This window comes from Mauremys mutica, chromosome 1, assembly GCF_020497125.1.
Source record: "Mauremys mutica isolate MM-2020 ecotype Southern chromosome 1, ASM2049712v1, whole genome shotgun sequence".
In the NCBI taxonomy this organism is placed as follows: Eukaryota; Metazoa; Chordata; order Testudines; family Geoemydidae; genus Mauremys; species Mauremys mutica.
The window spans coordinates 355,818,787-355,836,212 of NC_059072.1; the positions used below are offsets into that span (position 1 = coordinate 355,818,787).

Consider the following 17,426-nt stretch of genomic DNA (forward strand, 5'->3'; position numbering starts at 1 on the left):
GGTTTAAAACAGACATAGGGAAGTAGTTCTTCACACAACGAACGATCAACCTGCGGAACTCACTGCCTGGGGATGTTGTGAAGCCAAAAGTATAAGAGGGTTCAAAAAAGAACTAGTTAAGTTCACGGAGGATACGTCCATCATATTGGCCAAGATGGACAGGGACGCAACCCCATGCTCAGGTCCCTAAACCTCTGATTGCCAGAAGCTGGGACAGGATGACAGGGGATGGATCACTCCCTAATTGCCCTGTTCTGTTCCTTCCCTCTGAAGTACTGGGCCTCAGCCGCTATCAGAGACAGGATACTGGGCTAGATGGACCATTGGTCCGTTCCTACGCACTAGGTGCAGCACACACGTGTCCAGTACGTTTACACTGCAGTCTGAGCACACACTTGGAGTGTGGCTGGGAAGCTCGATCTGTGCAGCCTACGTGGGTTTTAAGTTGCTAGGCCAGTGACAGAGAAGAAGGTTATGAACGAGGTGCAGCGTCCACCATGTGCAGCAGGAAGGCATCAGCCGCTCTCATCAGCCAGTGCACAGGGCTGTGAAGGAGACCCCGGGTAGCGCACGCTGTACCACGTCTCCTCAGCCTGGGCGGGCACGTCCCACGCACCTCCCTGCCCTGGCTTCCCACAGGACAGCGAATGAAGGTCAAGGCCCTGGAAGTGGCCGGCACCACTGTCGACCGCTCTGCCCCGCTGGCCCAGCGGCGCTCTTAACAGTCAGAACCTTCTCGGGGGCTGGAACAAACTCCCCCAGGAACTGAGGCGGGGTGGGCAAACTTTCTGGCCCGAGGGCCACATCTGGGTGGGGAAATTGCATGCAGGGCCATGAATGTAGGGCTGGGGCAGGGGGTTGGGGTGTGGAGTGTGAGGTGTACAAGAGGGCTCAGGGAAGGGGGGTGGGGTGAAGGAGGGGGTGCGAAGTGCGGGAGGGGGCTCAGGGCAGGAGTGCAGGAGGGGTGAGACAGGGGGCTCAGGGCAGGGGGTTGGGGTGCAGGAGGGAGTGTGGGGTGTGGGAGGGGGTGCGGGGTGTACAAGAGGGCTCAGGGCAGGGGGTTGGGGTGAAGGAGGGGGTGCGGAGTGCAGGAGGGGGCTCAGGGCAGGGGTGCAGGAGGGGTGAGACAGGGGGCTCAGGGCAGGGAGTTGTGGTGCGGGGTGCAGGAGGGAGTGTGGGAGGGGGTGTGGGGTGTACAAGAGGGCTCAGGGAAGGGGGTGGGGTGAAGGAGGGGGTGCGGAGTGCGGGAGGGGGCTCAGGGCAGGGGGTTGGGGTGAATAGTGTGGGAGGGGGTGTGGGAGGGGGTGTGGGGTGTACAAGAGGGCTCAGGGCAGAGGTGCAGGAGGGGTGAAGGAGAGGGCTCAGGGAAGGGGGGTGGGGTGAAGGAGGGGGTGCGGAGTGCGGGAGGGGGCTCAGGGCAGGGAGTTGGGGTGCGGGGTGCAGGAGGGGTGCAGCCTCTGGCCTGGTTCCACTTACCTGGAGCGGCTCTGGGGTGGCAGCAGCTCCCTACCTGCCTGCCCTGGCCCCGCGCTGCTCCCCGAAGGGGCCGGCACCACGTCCCTTCGGCCCCTGGGGGAGGGGGAACTGGGCTCTGCGTGCTGCCCTCCCCTGTGGGTACCTCCCCCGAAGCTCCCATTGGCCACGGTTCCCTGTTCCCGGCCAATGGGAGCTGTGAGGGGTGGTGCCTGCAGGCGAGGGCAGCGCGCAGAGCCCTCCCCCACACCCCCCAAGGGGTGCAGGGACATTGTGCCAGCCACTTTTGGGAGTGGCACGGGGCCTGCAGCACCACGGGGGTGGCAATCCCGTGGGTCGGATCCAAAGCCCTGACGGGCTGGATCCGGCCTGCGGACCGTAGTTTGCCCACCCCTGAACTAAGGGCCATCCCAAACCCTCCACTTTCCACTCCAAGGCCCATGTCTTGGCTCCACAGACCAAAAAAACAGAGCAAGGTGCGTATTGAAAAACCTACCCACCTAAAGCCCTACCAAGCCCAGCCCCTCACTGCCCTGCACGTCCTTCTCCCCCCGGAGAGACGAGAGAACACACGTGACAGACGCTGGTCTGGTTACCGACGCACGAGTGGCCGATGCTCAGATGCTATGGTGATGAGGGCGGTATAGGAAGCTACGGAGAACAGAATAAAACAGAGCAGCTGGGGGCTGTCCAGAAGCTGAGAGTCTCCCTCTGGAGCGGGGTGGGCCAGGGCAGTGGCTGACCTCCTTCCAGAGCGCCCTTAACATAAGAACATAAGAATGGCCGTACCGGGTCAGACCAAAGGTCCATCTAGCCCTGTATCTGTCTACCGACAGTGGCCAACGCCAGGTGCCCCAGAGGGAGTGAACCTAACAGGCAATGATCAAGTGATCTCTCTCCTGCCATCCATCTCCATCCTCTGACGAACAGAGGCTAGGACACCATTCTTACCCATCCTGGCTAATAGCCATTTATGGACTTAGCCACCATGAATTTATCCAGTCCCCTTTTAAACATTGTTATAGTCCTAGCCTTCACAACCTTCTCAGGTAAGGAGTTCCACAAGTTGACTGTGCGCTGCGTGAAAAAGAACTTCCTTTTATTTGTTTTAAACCTGCTGCCTATTAATTTCATTTGGTGACCCCTAGTTCTTGTATTATGGGAATAAGTAAATAACTTTTCCTTAGCCACTTTCTCAACATCACTCATGATTTTATATACCTCTATCATGTCCCCCCTTAGTCTTCTCTTTTCCAAGCTGAAGAGTCCTAGCCTCTTTAATCTTTCCTCGTATGGGACCCTCTCTAAACCCCTAATCATTTTAGTTGCCCTTTTCTGAACCTTTTCTAGTGCTAGAATATCTTTTTTGAGGTGAGGAGACCACATCTGTACACAGTATTCGAGATGTGGGTGTACCATGGATTTATATAAGGGCAATAATATATTCTCAGTCTTATTCTCTATCCCCTTTTTAATGATTCCTAACATCCTGTTTGCTTTTTTGACCGCCTCTGCACACTGCGTGGACATCTTCAGAGAACTATCCACGATAACTCCAAGATCTTTTTCCTGACTCGTTGTATCTAAGTTAGCCCCCATCATGTTGTATGTATAGTTGGGGTTATTTTTTCCAACGTGCATTACTTTACATTTATCCACATTAAATTTCATTTGCCATTTTGTTGCCCAATCACTTAGTTTTGTGAGATCTTTTTGAAGTTCTTCACAATCTGCTTTGGTCTTAACTATCTTGAGAAGTTTAGTATCATCTGCAAACTTGGCCACCTCACTGTTTACCCCTTTCTCCAGATCATTTATGAATAAATTGAATAGGATTGGTCCTAGGACTGACCCTTGGGGAACACCACTAGTTACCCCTCTCCATTCTGAGAATTTACCATTAATTCCTACCCTTTGTTCCCTGTCCTTTAACCAGTTCTCAATCCATGAAAGGACCTTTCCTTTTATCCCATTACAGCTTAATTTACGTAAGAGCCTTTGGTGAGGGACCTTGTCAAAGGCTTTCTGGAAATCTAAGTACACTATGTCCACCGGATCCCCCTTATCCACATGTTTGTTGACCCCTTCAAAGAACTCTAATAGTAAGACACGATTTCCCTTTACAGAAACCATGTTGACTATTGCTCAACAGTTTATGTTTTTCTATGTGTCTGACAAATTTTATTCTTTACTATTGTTTCAACTAATTTGCCCGGTACCGACGTTAGACTTACCGGTCTGTAATTGCCGGGATCACCCTTAGAGCCCTTTTTAAATATTGGCGTTACATTAGCTAACTTCCAGTCATTGGGTACCGAAGCCGATTTAAAGGACAGGTTACAAACCTTAGTTAATAGTTCCGCAACTTCACATTTGAGTTCTTTCAGAACTCTTGGGTGAATGCCATCTGGTCCCGGTGACTTGTTAATGTTGAGTTTATCAATTAATTCCAAAACCTCCTTTAGTGACACTTCAATCTGTGACAGTTCCTCAGATTTGTCACCTACAAAAGCCAGCTCAGGTTTGGGAATCTCCCTAACATCCTCAGCCGTGAAGACTGAAGCAAAGAATCCATTTAGTTTCTCCGCAATGACTTTATCGTCTTTAAGCGCTCCTTTTGTATTTTGATCATCAAGGGGCCCCACTGGTTGTTTAGCAGGCTTCCTGCTTCTGATGTACTTAAAAAACATTTTGTTATTACTTTTGGAGTTTTTGGCTAGCCGTTCTTCAAACTCCTCTTCGGCTTTTCTTATTACACTCTTGCACTTAAGTTGGCAGTGTTTGTGCTCCTTTCTATTTGCCTCACTAGGATTTGACTTCCACTTTTTAAAGGAAGTCTTTTTATCTCTCACTGCTTCTTTTACATGGTTGTTAAGCCACGGTGGCTCTTTTTTAGTTCTTTTACTGTTTTTCTTAATTTGGGGTATACATTGAAGTTGGGCCTCTATTATGGTGTCTTTAAAAAGGGCCCATGCAACTTGCAGGGATTTCACTTTAGTCCCTATACCTTTTAACTTTTGTCTAACTAACCCCCTCATTTTTGTATAGTTCCCCCTTTTGAAATTAAATGCCACAGTGTTGGGCAGTTGTGTTCTTCCCACCACAGGGATGTTGAATGCTATTGTATTATGGTCACTATTTCCAAGCGGTCTTGCTATAGTTACCTCTTGGACCAGCTCCTGCACTCCACTCAGGATTAAATCTAGAGTTGCCTCTCCCCTTGTGGGTTCCCGTACCAGCTGCTCCATGAAGCAGTCATTTAAAGGATCGAGAAATTTTATCTCTGCATTTCGTCCTGAAGTGAAATGTTCCCAGTCAATATGGGGATAATTGAAATCCCCCACTATTATTGTGTTCTTAATTTTGATAGCCTCTCTAATTTCCCTTAGCATTTCATCATCACTATTACTGTCCTGGTCAGGTGGTCGATAATAGATCCCTAATGTTATATTTTTACTAGAACATGAAATTTCTATCCATAGAGACTCTATGGAACATGTGGATTCGCTTACGATTTTTACTTCATTTGAATCTACACTTTCTTTAACATATAGTGCCACTCCTCCCGCTGCACGACGTGTTCTGTCCTTCCGATATATTTTGTACCCCGGAATGATTGTGTCCCATTGGTTGCTCTCAGTCCACCAGGTTTCTGTGATGCCTATTATATCAATATCCTCCTTTATCACAAGGCACTCTAGTTCACCCATCTCATTATTTAGACTTCTGGCATTTGTGTACAAGCACTTTAAAAACTTGTCCCTGTTTATTAGCCTGCCTTTTTCTGATGTGCCAGATTCTTTTTTATGTGACTGTTTATCATCTGATCTGGCCCTTACATTATACTTCTCATTCCTCTGCTCCTGACTATAACCTGGAGATTCTCTATCATCAGACTCTCCCCTAAGAGAAGTCTGTGTCCGATCCACACGCTCCTCTGCAGCAGTCGGCTTTCCCCCATCTCCTAGTTTAAAAACTGCTCTACAACCTTTTTAATGTTTAGTGCCAGCAGTCTGGTTCCACTTTGGTTTAGGTGGAGCCCATCTCTCCTGTATAGGCTCCTCCCATCCCAGAAGTTTCCCCAGTTCCTAATGAACGTGAACCCCTCCTCTCTACACCATCGTCTCATCCACGCATTGAGACTCTGAAGCGCTGCCTGCCTACCTGGCCCTGCGCGTGGAACTGGGAGCATTTCTGAAAATGCCACCATAGAGGTCCTGGATTTCAGTCTCTTCCCTAGCAGCCTAAATTTGGCTTCCAGGACATCTCTCCTACCCTTCCCTATGTCATTGGTACCTACATGTACCACGACCACCGGCTCCTCCCCACCACTACACATAAGTCTATCTAGATGCCTCGAGAGATCCGCAACCTTTGCACCAGGCAGGCAAGTCACCATACGGTTCTCCCGGTCATCACAGACCCAGCTATCTACATTTCTAATAATCGAATCTCCCATTACTAACACCTGCCTTTTCCTAGAAACTGGAGTTCCCTCCCCCGGAACTTTGTTCCTTGGTGCAGAGAACAGCGCTGGAGGGGGCGCACCAGCGACCTGGAGACAAGGCGTTTGCCAGGGGAGCACAGCAAGCGAGCGACAGCCCAGGAACGTGGTGGGCTCACAGATGCTGATTGCTTTGCCCATCCAGCACGTCCCCGGTGCCGCCGAGCTTTTACCTGGACGTCGCTGACTCGGGACGGCAGGCAGGTGACGAGGCAGATGGGCATGGAGCGGTAGTGCACCTCTGAGCTGCTGCTGATGGAGTTCCCTCGTTTCAGCCTGAAACTAACAAGAGCGGGCCCAGGTCACAACATGAGCAGACGGCCTCTGGGGAACACGGGGCCCGACGCCAGCCCAGCTGAGCCTTGTCCTGTCTGAACGATGAGAGATCACGCCAGCAGAGGGCTGGGTGGGAGGGGAAACGGGGGTGGGAAAGGAGGACCCCTTAGATCCACCATTCAGTCAATGCTACCCAGACCTTTGGGAAGTGCATTAAATCCCGGGCCCCCGGCAACGCAGGACACCCGACAGCAAACTTACTCCAGCAGCCCCTTGAAGACATCCACGCACCGGGCCAGAGTCACGGACGTGGCGGAGGCCGATCTAGAGCGAAAGCCAAACAGAAAAGGAGGCGACGGATGAGCAAAGCACGGCTGGTGACGGGACGGGGCTGTTCTTCGGGTCACGGCTCGCCCAGCCCTCCGGGCAACACCCCTTCTCCCAGCCGGGCGGCGGGCCACAGGCCGGGTTGGGGGGCTGCAGCCGGTCACAGAGGAGAATGCTGCCCTCAAAGCCTGATGCAGATGAAGAGCTTGGCTCAAGCTGCGCTCAGGCCAATGGCAGCAAGGGGATGGCAAACCTTCACCGACCCACCTGGGGCGACAGCTGGGACCCGCTGAAACCAATGGGAGTTTGGCCATTGATCTCGATGGGACCAGGAGTTCACCTCTAGTGTCTCGTTCTCTGCCCTTTGGGGGAGGCCACTAGGGGGAGCTGTGCCACGCAGGAGCAAGTTTCTCTGGAAGTCTGGACCCAGTCACACTCGACCCCCTCCCCACCACTGCCTGCCGGGGGCCTCACCTCAATCCTGTCCTGTATTCCGGTCACTGTCCCTCCCGCGGGCCAGGAACCGGGGCAGGGGGGAGAAATGGGGGCTGCAGCGTGGCATTGGCAGCGCGCCCCTGGGGGTCTACGGCTGGGGGACCCAGTCCAGCGATCGCTAAGCGAGGGAGGGAGCTGGGTACCTGAGTTTTGCTCCTGCAGTGAAGACCAGCCCGGATGGTGCCACGAATCTGCAGGGCTCGCGGGCTAAAGAATCGCCATCGTTTGAGTCGGGGCTTAAGCCAACCGCTGTTAGGGATCAGGGTAGGGGCTGTTTATCCCCCATCTGCTGCTGGCGGGGGTCTCTCAGCTTCCCCTGAACAAGCTGGCGCTGGCCACGGGCAGAGCCAGACCGGGCTGGATGGACCCCGGGGCTGAGCCAGTCGGGCCAGCCCTACGGTGCCTGTGCCTTGCGTTTCTCCTTTGGGATAACACAGAGTGAAGCATCCCAGCACGAGCGCTTCTATCCGCTCTGCTCTGCCTCCCCTTACTCGCCCTGTCTTGGCCATCCAGCCTGACTGCAGGCACCCAAGGGCGACCCATAGGAACCAGAGATGGGACTGGCCCGCTTGGCCACTGTCCCTCATCCCATGGGAGGAATCAAGGCTGGTCTTTCCCCTGCACTGGGGCAGAGCCTGGGTTTAAATGTCTAGGTAGAAAATACACCACAGTGGATGATCCAATCTTAGCTGACGCAGCTGGATTAGATCATAGAATATCAGGGTTGGAAGGGACCTCAGGAGACCATCTAGTCCAGGGTTAGAAGGGACCCAGGAAGCATTTTCCATCTGTAATCTCTATGGCTCGCTGACCTCTCAGCATGGGAATGATTTCACAGCCCAGCACATGGCACTGCTGGGCTCCTTCCCAGACCGGGGGAATACTCCTGTGTTTTCCACACAGCTCAGAGTGTCTCTTCCTCAAAACTAGCCCAACATCCCACGGGAGATGACTGAGGTGCCGGAGAGAAGCCGGAGAGGGAGGGAGTGTTACTGATGGGGCAGTGAGCTGGAAGGGCCTGGTTTTTGCACTAGCGATGGGTGAACCTCTAGCGGTCTAAAAGCAGAATCCAGGCTGGTTGGATGCTTTTCCGCGCCCAACCGGAGCTGAACGTCTCAGGCTGGAAATCTCTGGAGAACAGACTCTCCCACGAGGTTACCCGCACTCCTTGTTCCCTGGCAAGGCTAGGGCTTTCTATAAGCGTCACTGTCCCCCTGTTGTACAGAAGGGGAAACTGAGGCAGTGTGAGGCAAAGGGACTTGCCTAAGGTCACAGAGCAACTCAGTGTCAGAGCCAGGACTAGAACTCCTGGGTCCCAGCCCTGTGATCTAACCAACCTCCCTCGCAAAGGCCGTGAGCCTGCAAGGTGCTGGGGCAATGGATAGAATGGGCTTCTTGTGCTGAGCACTGGCCACTGTGCTCTCAGAGGAGCTGCCTGAAAAACAGCAGCCAAATTTCAGAAGAAAAAGAGTCAATTAAACCTTTGGGATCCTCCACCATGGCTCGGGTTTGACGGGGGCTTGGGGAGGGCGGAGGTTCAGGCCGGCTCTTGTTTGATCCGGCCGGTTCGCCCATCTCTAGCGCTTAAAAATAAAGAACGGGGGAACCGGAGAGCAACCAAACAGGAATGGTGAGGGAGTCTAGCTCACGGCCACATCGCCGCCTGGTAGGAGCCCCGGGGCCTGGCGTCCGCTGAATCTGCACATGAGAACCGCAGACACGCGCAGGGCAGGACTACGCGAGCCCCGGGATCATTTCCTTGGCAAGCCATCACAGACTTTTCTCTGCCTTCGTCTCCAGAACTGAGCGGGGGTCGTCCCGCCCGGGTTAGTCCCTTCGCTGCAGGCTGAGGAGAGGTGGGAAGGGTGGGTCTCCTCTCACTGTGCGGTGCTTGTCAGAGAACTGCCCTTCCCCTGGTCCCCCCAGACAGTCTCACGCTGGCTGCTATACAGACACTTCGGGGCCTTACAAACCAGGCCAGGGACTCCCTTAGATCCCGCTGGATTGTTAAATGCCCAGAGCCCGGGCACTAGTAAGGAAATCAATTCTCTTTATTTCCCACTAGCCTAGAGCTTGTATAGCGCCCACTTCGGGCCAGTCAGCGCGAACTCCTCGGGCGCGTCTCTCTGGGCGCGTGCGTTCTCTCTCTCTGCCATGACCACGCGGCTGCCTCCTACCTGAAGGGCCTTTTCCACAGCTTCTCGCAGCCCTCCAGTTCCACCAGCTCTCGGACGGGCCCTTTCACCTCTGCCGGCTTCAGCTCGTCCAATTCCCTGCGGGGAGAATGAAGCAGCACGTTGGCCTGGGGGCTGGGTGAGGAAAGCCTCCCCGACGGCTCGGCTGCAGGCAGGGTTTGTACCCCTTCAGCTAGCTCCGTTTAGAGCCTGCTGCCGCGGACGGGGCACAAAGGCAGCTAGCCCGGGACAATGGGGCGTAACCTTTATACCATCAGCACTGTGCCCACACCCGGGCCATGGCTGGCACCACTGGCATCGGAATGCAGGGTGCTGTACCGGCCAAGCACTCCTAGCGTACAGGCTACCGGGGAAAGCACAGCTGTATTGGGTAAAGTGCTGTTTACCATTGTGACACAAAGGCCCCTAGGCAAAAAAAACTGTCTCAGACCTGGCAAACTCACTACACCAAACACACTGCTTGCAGGGTATTTACCCGTAAAGGGTAACGTGTAAGGTCTCTATCATAAGCCTGTGACTTACCCATATGCATGATCGGTGATGCGTGCACGGGTGATATTTAAGGGATATTGGAACTGTATTGACGTTTAATGCCCTTATGGGCTCAAGGTGAAAAGGAGTCACCAGGCAGTAATATTACTTGGCAATGGCCCCCCGTCCCCTAGCCAGCAGGTGACGTCACGCGAGGCTCAGTCGTCTACCAGTGCCCCATCCCAGAACAGTCACCGGAAAACCATCAGCGACAACCGCAAACAATCAAACCCGCCTGGCGGTAAAAAGGACCGTGATCACCCTGCCCGTGAATAAAGACAAGGGACTGATTCTGTGTAACACAGCGCGGGGAGAGGCCCTCTGCACCCGTTTCCCAAGGAGCTGTCTTGTGGAGCGGGGTGTTCGCCGAAAGCTTGGACCCTGGTTCCTGTGCAACCAGCCAGCTCCGCAACAGGCTGAACTTAGGGGGAAAGCAACTTGATCAGATACGAACGGGAACTATTAATGAGCGTCGGGACCAGCTCGTGCGCTGTGATTTTGTTTTGTATTGTAACCGTTTGTTTCCATCCCTCTCTCTCTTGTTCCTAGCTGAATCGTGATCCTTTCTTAAACGACCCAGCCTGGGTTTTATGACAAGGGCTGTGTGTTATACAGGAGCAGTGATTGAAGGTAAGACTAGTCAACGAGGGGGGACGCTGCACCTTTGGGGGCAGAGGAGCTGGGATTTCGGGAATAGCCAGTGCCAGGAGCTGGCCGTCGCGGGGGAATGCTTCAAGGGGACTCATCTATTCTTAGCCTGCACGCTGCAGCAGGGCTGGCCTAGCCCTGAGGAGAGCGTTTGAGAGTCACCTTGTTACTCCTTTTCTCTACTTCTCCGTCCTGGGTACCCAAGAACCGTCACAACTCTCTACTGGTAAAAATGCTGGCCAGGGCGTAGGGACTAGAAAGGTTTTTCCACTTCTGATTTCTATTATCCCGTCAGGAGACCTGGACTTTAACAACACGACCATCCGGAGACCAATTATCACACGTGCCACTGAGATGAGAGGTGCGGCCAAACGAAGGAATGCCCAGTAATGGGCCAATCACAGCCTTGCTGGGCTGGGGGTCATGAGCTTCAGGCTTCATTGGCAGAGTTCCCAAAGTCAGATCACGTCCACGGCCAGAGAAGAAGAGCTTCTCGGCGGGACACACGCTCATTTTTAACGTGTTTCGGTTGAGCCGTGGATAGCCACGTGGAAGAGCAGCCGGCCAGCTTGTCTCTGAGCTCCGGAAGGCCGCTGACGCTGCCAAGGGCTGGTCTCCCACTACACCGGCTCAGGGTGTGAAAAGTCCACCACGGAGCTGGGCCGACCCAGCCTCCGGCGCGGGCAGTGCGAGGCCAAGGGGAAATTGCCTCCCTGAGCCTCGCTGCTGCCCCTCGGGGAGGCGGGTTCCCTACGCCGATGGGAACTCCTCCGGTCGCTACAGGGAGTATCTACACTGCCGTCGTGCCGTGTCTCCAAGGGGAGAGGCCTGGAGAGTCAAGCCAGGCCGATCGGCACTAGGACTGACCATGGCCTCACGGCTCACATGCCGCCAGCAGGGCCTTGCCTGCTCCGTGCTAAGGAGCTTTTCTCCGCCTGCTCGGATGGAACCCAGGAGCCTCCTCGGTTCCTACGCAGCGTCCTGGGACATGGGGTCTGGGGTCGAGCTCAGGAGAACCAGCTGCAAGCAGCTAAGGAGCAGGTGCACTCCAGCCAGAGGCAGGGACAGGCGCTGGCTGCTAACCACGCCCAGGGATGGGGCTTAAACGACTTCTCTTGGGACATACCATGTTCCCTTTTCCCAGAATGCCCCACCTCTCGGCAGGGCTGCATGACCATGCATCACCAGCCCTCCTGAGAACCCCAGGTCTGTGTCACCGCCTCGTCAGCGCCCGGGCTCCCAGCTACTTACACATCAATACTGACAGTTCTCTTCGTCGCCTTCTTCAGCTCCCTGGACAGCCGGGCTTGCTTCACCCTACAAGGACAGACGGGACGAGCTGAGGGGGTTGGGATATACCGGCGCGGCTCCTTCCCAGCTGCGTGTCCCCTTTGCCAGGCTGCGTCCAGAGAGAGTTCAGAAACTCCCCCTCCTGGGCCTAGCCCTCAGGCAATTGCATCAGGCCTAGCAAAGGTGGGAGCAGAGCCAGGCAAGCTTAGCCCTTACCGGGAGCAGGGCTGGAGGACACAGGGGGAAGGACATCTGCATCCAGTCTACAGCGGGCAGCTCCAAAACTAAGAACGGCCAGACTGGGTCAGACCAATGATCCATCTAGCCCAGAGACCTGTCTTCCGACAGGGGCCAGTGCAAGGTGCCCCAGAGGGAATGAACAGAACAGGGAATCATCAAGTGATCCATCCCCTGTCGCCCATTCCCAGCTTCTGGCAGTGAGAGGCTAGGGACATGCAGGCTGTGGGGTTGCATCCTGACCATCTTGGCTAATAGCTAGGGCTGTCGTGCAATTAAAACAATTAATTGCGCGATTAATTGCATTATTAAACAATAATAGAATACCATTGATTTAAATAGTTTCGGATGTTTTCTATATTCTCAAATATATTGATTTGAATTACAACACAGAATACAAAGTGTACAGTGCTCACTTTATATTTGCTTTTTATTACAAATATTTGCACTGTAAAAAAAACAAAAGAAATAGTATTTTTCAATTCACCTCATACACATACTGTAGTGCAATCTCTTTATCCTGAAAGTTGAACTTACAAATGCAGAATTGTGTACAAAAAAATAGCCGCATTAAAAAATAAAACAATGTAAAATTTTAGAGTCTTCAAGTCCACTCAGCCCTACTTCTTGTTCAGCCAATTGCTCAGACAAACAAGTTTGTTTACATTTGCAGGAGATAATGCTGCCTGCTTCTTGTTTACAATGTCATCTGAAAGTGAGAACAGGCATTCTCATGGCACTGTTGTAGCCGGCATTGCAAGGTATTTATGTGCCAGATGCGCTAAAGATTCATATGTCCCTTGATGCTTTGACCACCATTCCAGAGGACATGCGTCCATGCTGATGATGGGTTCTGCTCGATAATGATCCAAAGCAGAGCAGACCGATGCATGTTCATTTTCATCATCTGAGTCAGATGCCACCAGCAGAAGGTTGATTTTCTTTTTTAGTGGTTCGGGTTCTGTAGTTTCTGCATCAGAGTCTTTTAAGACTTCTGAAAGCATGTGCCACACCTCGTCCCTCTCAGATTTTGGAAGGCACTTCAGATTCTTAAACCTTGGGTCGAGTGCTGTAGCTATCTTTAGAAATCTCACATTGCTACCGTCTTTGCGTTTTGTCAAATCTGCTGTGAAAGAGTTCTTAAAACCAATAACATGCTGAGTCATCATCTGAAACTGCTATAACATGAAATAAATGGCAGAATGCAGATAAAACAGAGCAGGAGACATGCAATTCTCCCCCAAGGAGTTTAGTCACAAATTTAATTAACTCATTTTATTAACAAGCATCATCGGCATGGAAGTATGTCCTCTGGAATAATGGCCGAAGCATGGAGGGGTCTATGAATATTTAGCATATCTGGCACATAAATGCCTTGCAATGCCGGCTACAAAAGTGCCATGCAAATGCCTGTTCTCACTTTCAGGTGACATTGTAAACAAGAAGCGGGCAGCATTATCTCCTGCAAATGTAAACAAACTTGTTTATCTGAGCGATTGGCTGAACAAGAAGTAGGACTGAGTGGACTTGCAGGCTCTGAAGTTTTACATTGCTTTGTTTTTGAGTGCAGTCATTTAACAAAAAAAAAAACTACATTTGTAAGTTGCACTTTCCCAACAAAGAGATTGCACCACAGTACTTGTATGAAGTGAATTGAAAAATACTGTTTCTTTTGTTTATTGTTTTACAGAGCAAATATAATAAAAAATAATGTACACTTTGATTTCAATTACAACACAGAATACAATATATATGAAAATGCAGAAAAAATCCAAAATATTGAATAAATTTCAATTAGTATTCTATTATCTAGTGGGATTAAAACTGTGATTACTCGCAATTAATTTTTTTAATCACGATTAATTTTTTTGAGTTAATCGACAGCCCGACTAAGAGCCATTGGTGGGCCTACCCTCCATGAACTCATCTAGTTTCTTTTCAAATCCAGTTCTAGTTTTGGCCTTGACCCCATCCCCTGGCACCGAGATACGCGGGTTGACTGTGCCTTGCAGCGCTCTGCCATGCGAGCTAGAGACCGCCTTTGGCTGGAGATATTATTAGGGCTTCTGTCTTCCTCACAGGAAAGCAACACAGGTGGCGGCCGGCCGGAAGTAAGCTCAAACAGAAGGCAACGGAACAGCAGAAGGAGCCAGAGTCAAGAAGCAGGATGGCCCAGTGGTTAGGACACTGGCCTGGGATATGCGAACCTTTGGTTCAAGGCCTTCCTCTGCCACAGACTGCCTGTGTGACCTTGGGTCAGTCCCTTAACTGCTCTCTGCCTCAGTTTCCCCATCCGTATAGCAGGCATAAGAGCCCAGCCCTGCATCACAGGGGGGCTGGGAGGATAAGGTCATTAAAGACTGAGAGTCACTCAGATACTAAGGTGCTTGTCTGGCCCCATCACCCTTGCTAGACAGCCAGCACACAGCATATCCACGGCCCACTGATAACCTTATTCTCCAGCCTTTGGATCGGCTGCAAAATCCCACCGAAGGGCTCCCACTGGCCTCAGCCAGTGCGTTCCCCGCTCCAGGACACTGACACAACCCATCGCTCCAGGGGGCAGGCAGGGCTGCAGGGATTATGAGCAGAGCCTTGCAGACTGTCTGCCTTGCCCCCATCCTCTGCGCCAATCCCCTGCACTGCACGGTCCATCCTTCCAGTGGAGGAGGGCTGGGCAAAATTCCCACTCGCCCTGGGCCTCTGCAGCAGCACCCCGCTCCGGGTCTGCATGCCCTGTGCCCACCCCAGCCCAGGCGAGTCGCTCTCATGCGCTGGGCAGCGACAGACCCTGAACCAACCTCTCGTTCTTCTTGTTCTGGTGCTCGGCAGCCTCCACTTTCTTCCGCACCAGGCTCTCAATCAGCTCCTGCTCCTTCTCGGCTGCTCGCCGCAGCTCCCCCTCCCGGAGCCGATAACGCTCGTGAAGCGCGTCGTATTCCGCCTTCCTGGCACAGTTCCCGCTGCCCAGATCCTCCGCCCGGCCCTTCAGCTGCTGATGCTCTGCCTCCAGCTCAGAGATCCGCCCGCTCAGGGACGCCAGCCTGAGCCAAACCAAGAGACAGCGCTCTAGGAAATGGGCTCCCCCCAACTCGCATCCCAAACTTTTATCAGCACTCCTGAAAGTGAGCCCCTAGACTGGAGCAACTGCCATCTTGATCACCACCAGGGATTGAACCCAGGGCCTCCCGAGTTGAGAGCATGTGCCTCTCCAGCTTGAGCTAAAGGCTTAACTCCCTTAGCTGGGAACTGTAGCAGACTCATATCCTCTGTGGATCAGGCAGAGGGGGAAACACACAACATAGGCTGAAAGTCGGGTAACTGGCTAGAGCGAAGCATGCACTGTACGGGTTTCTTTGCCACACGCCCCAGCTCGCTGGGTGATCTCTGCAGGGCTAGGAGTGAAGAGCAGTAAACATTTACTGCCATTAAAGTTGGCTGCTCAGATTGTGATTCCAACACAGGAGGTTGTCTGCAGGGGAAGGAGGGGCCAGTTTTGCAAAGCAGACTTGCCCCCTCATGCTGGTTAAATAAAAAAAGTATCCATATAAAATAAGCCCCAAGGAGAAACACACTGGAAGGAAGCCATGTTAAATCAGGTGCATCCAGGAGTTTGGGAATCATCCTTACCTCATTTTCTGCTCCTGCAGTTTACACTCTTTGGCCTTGAGTAATTTGCTCAGTTCAATAATTTGATACGCCAACTGCAAACAAGAGAGAGATTTCAAAGGCCAGATGATCTTCCAAAGAGAAACGCACGTATGCGAATGTAGCTCTCTCAAGTGCTGTGGAGCACACGAGGCAGAGCTGGGCTGAGTAATAAACTGGACTCCACCTGAGATTGTGGTGTGTGCGGTGGGATACACGGATGATGACAGATGGGAGGTTTTCGTTGCTCACTTGCATGATGACACTCAGACTATCTTTTAGTGGACCAACTTCTTGTCTCGCTCACCTACGGGAATTGGTCCAACAGAAGATATTGCCTCCCCCACCGTGTCTCTCTAACGTCCCGTGACTGACACAGCTACCACACCACTGCCTATAGTACTCAGCCTGCTCTTCCTATTAACAAGCCAGTTCCAAGCTATAGGAACAAACTAAAAAGTCTGGGAGCTCCTTGTAGAGAGTGATTTTCCAGATGCCAGAATTGCAGATGGGTTCCCCAGTTGCTCTGTAATCTACAGCCTCCATAATGGTACTGTCCATAGTTCTACAGAACGTAAGACGGCCAGACTGGGTCAGACCAAAGGTCCATCTAGCCCAGTATCCTGCCTTCCGACAGAGGCCAATGCCAGGTGCCTGAGGTGGAATGAACAGAACAGGTGATCATCAGGTGATCCACCCCCTGTTGCCCAGTCCCAGGTAGGGACACCATCCCTGCCCATCCTGGCTAATAGCCATTGATGGACCTGTCCTCCATGAATTTATCTAGTTCTTTTTTGAACCCTGTTAGTGTCTTGGCCATCACGACATCCTCTGGCCAGGAGTTCCACAGGATGACGGTGCGTTGTGTGAAGAAATACTGCCTTTGGTTTGTTTTAAACCTGCTGCCTATAAATAAATCCAGCAAAGCCGAGCGCTTTGCAATACCACGCCCTGCCTCCTTTGCAAGTGCAGAGTCTGTGCTTACTAGGGGCAGTACCTAGCCATAGGGCTGGCAACAGTCCCGTATTACAAGGGACGTCTCTTATTTAAAGAGACGCCTTTTCTCCCAGATTTCAGCATTTTTTAAAGGTTCTCATTCTGCAAAGCCAGCGCGGCGATTTCCTCACCTCCCCCTGCTCGAACGTTTGTAAAAATCACACAAGGTTGCAATGCAGAATCAGGCCTGCGCAGAGGCTCCCAAACTCGGGGGGTGCAATAAGGTTATCGGGGGCCACGAAGAGATGACGGGGCCACGCTGAAAGGCTGGAGTCAGGAGGGGGCTCTGTCTGGCAGGGGACGCGGACAGGGCTCTGTGTAGATGATCTCGGCTGCCAGGAACAGGCTCCCCGCCCACCTCCCTCTCCACCAGCCAGCAGTCATACTCCTCGGCTGGGGCCGTTGGCAGAGACCCTGCGAGCACGGAGGCTACACCCTGACCCCCCCCCGCTAGGCACAGCCCCCTCCAGACCCTGGCCCTTCAGCACAGCTGCAGGACACACCGTCCCGTCCACTTGCCCTGCCCGGCAGGCCCTGCGCAGGGAAAGCAGACGGGGTCGCTGAAAGGGCTGAAATCAGCAGGGGGCCGTACTCACGGGTGCCTCTTTCCACCCCCTCCCGCCCCCGCCTCTCTGTTCACTCCCAAGACAGCCTGACCGCTGCAGGGAGGGGAAGTTTGCTCAACTCCAACATGGTCCGTATCCCCCCAAACCCTATGTGGGACTGGGCACCCCACCCCTGGCACCGGTGGGCCCAAGCTACGTCCCCCCGCATGCAGGGGCTAAGAAAACAGTCCCAGGCTTTTG

General features: G+C 52.9%; 1 protein-coding gene across 1 annotated transcript in view; it reads right to left on the bottom strand.

The window, feature by feature from the left end:
* ATG16L2 (autophagy related 16 like 2) overlaps window positions 1-17,426 on the bottom strand; it is a 65,450-nt gene that overhangs the window by 21,075 nt on the left and 26,949 nt on the right. The window contains exons 4-9 of the mRNA XM_045022956.1: window positions 15,607-15,680; window positions 14,778-15,020; window positions 11,701-11,766; window positions 9,253-9,348; window positions 6,515-6,577; window positions 6,151-6,259 (exon numbers count right to left, since the gene is read on the bottom strand). Coding sequence (XP_044878891.1) covers window positions 6,151-6,259; window positions 6,515-6,577; window positions 9,253-9,348; window positions 11,701-11,766; window positions 14,778-15,020; window positions 15,607-15,680 — 651 coding nt within the window. The remainder of the gene's footprint in view (window positions 1-6,150; window positions 6,260-6,514; window positions 6,578-9,252; window positions 9,349-11,700; window positions 11,767-14,777; window positions 15,021-15,606; window positions 15,681-17,426) is intronic.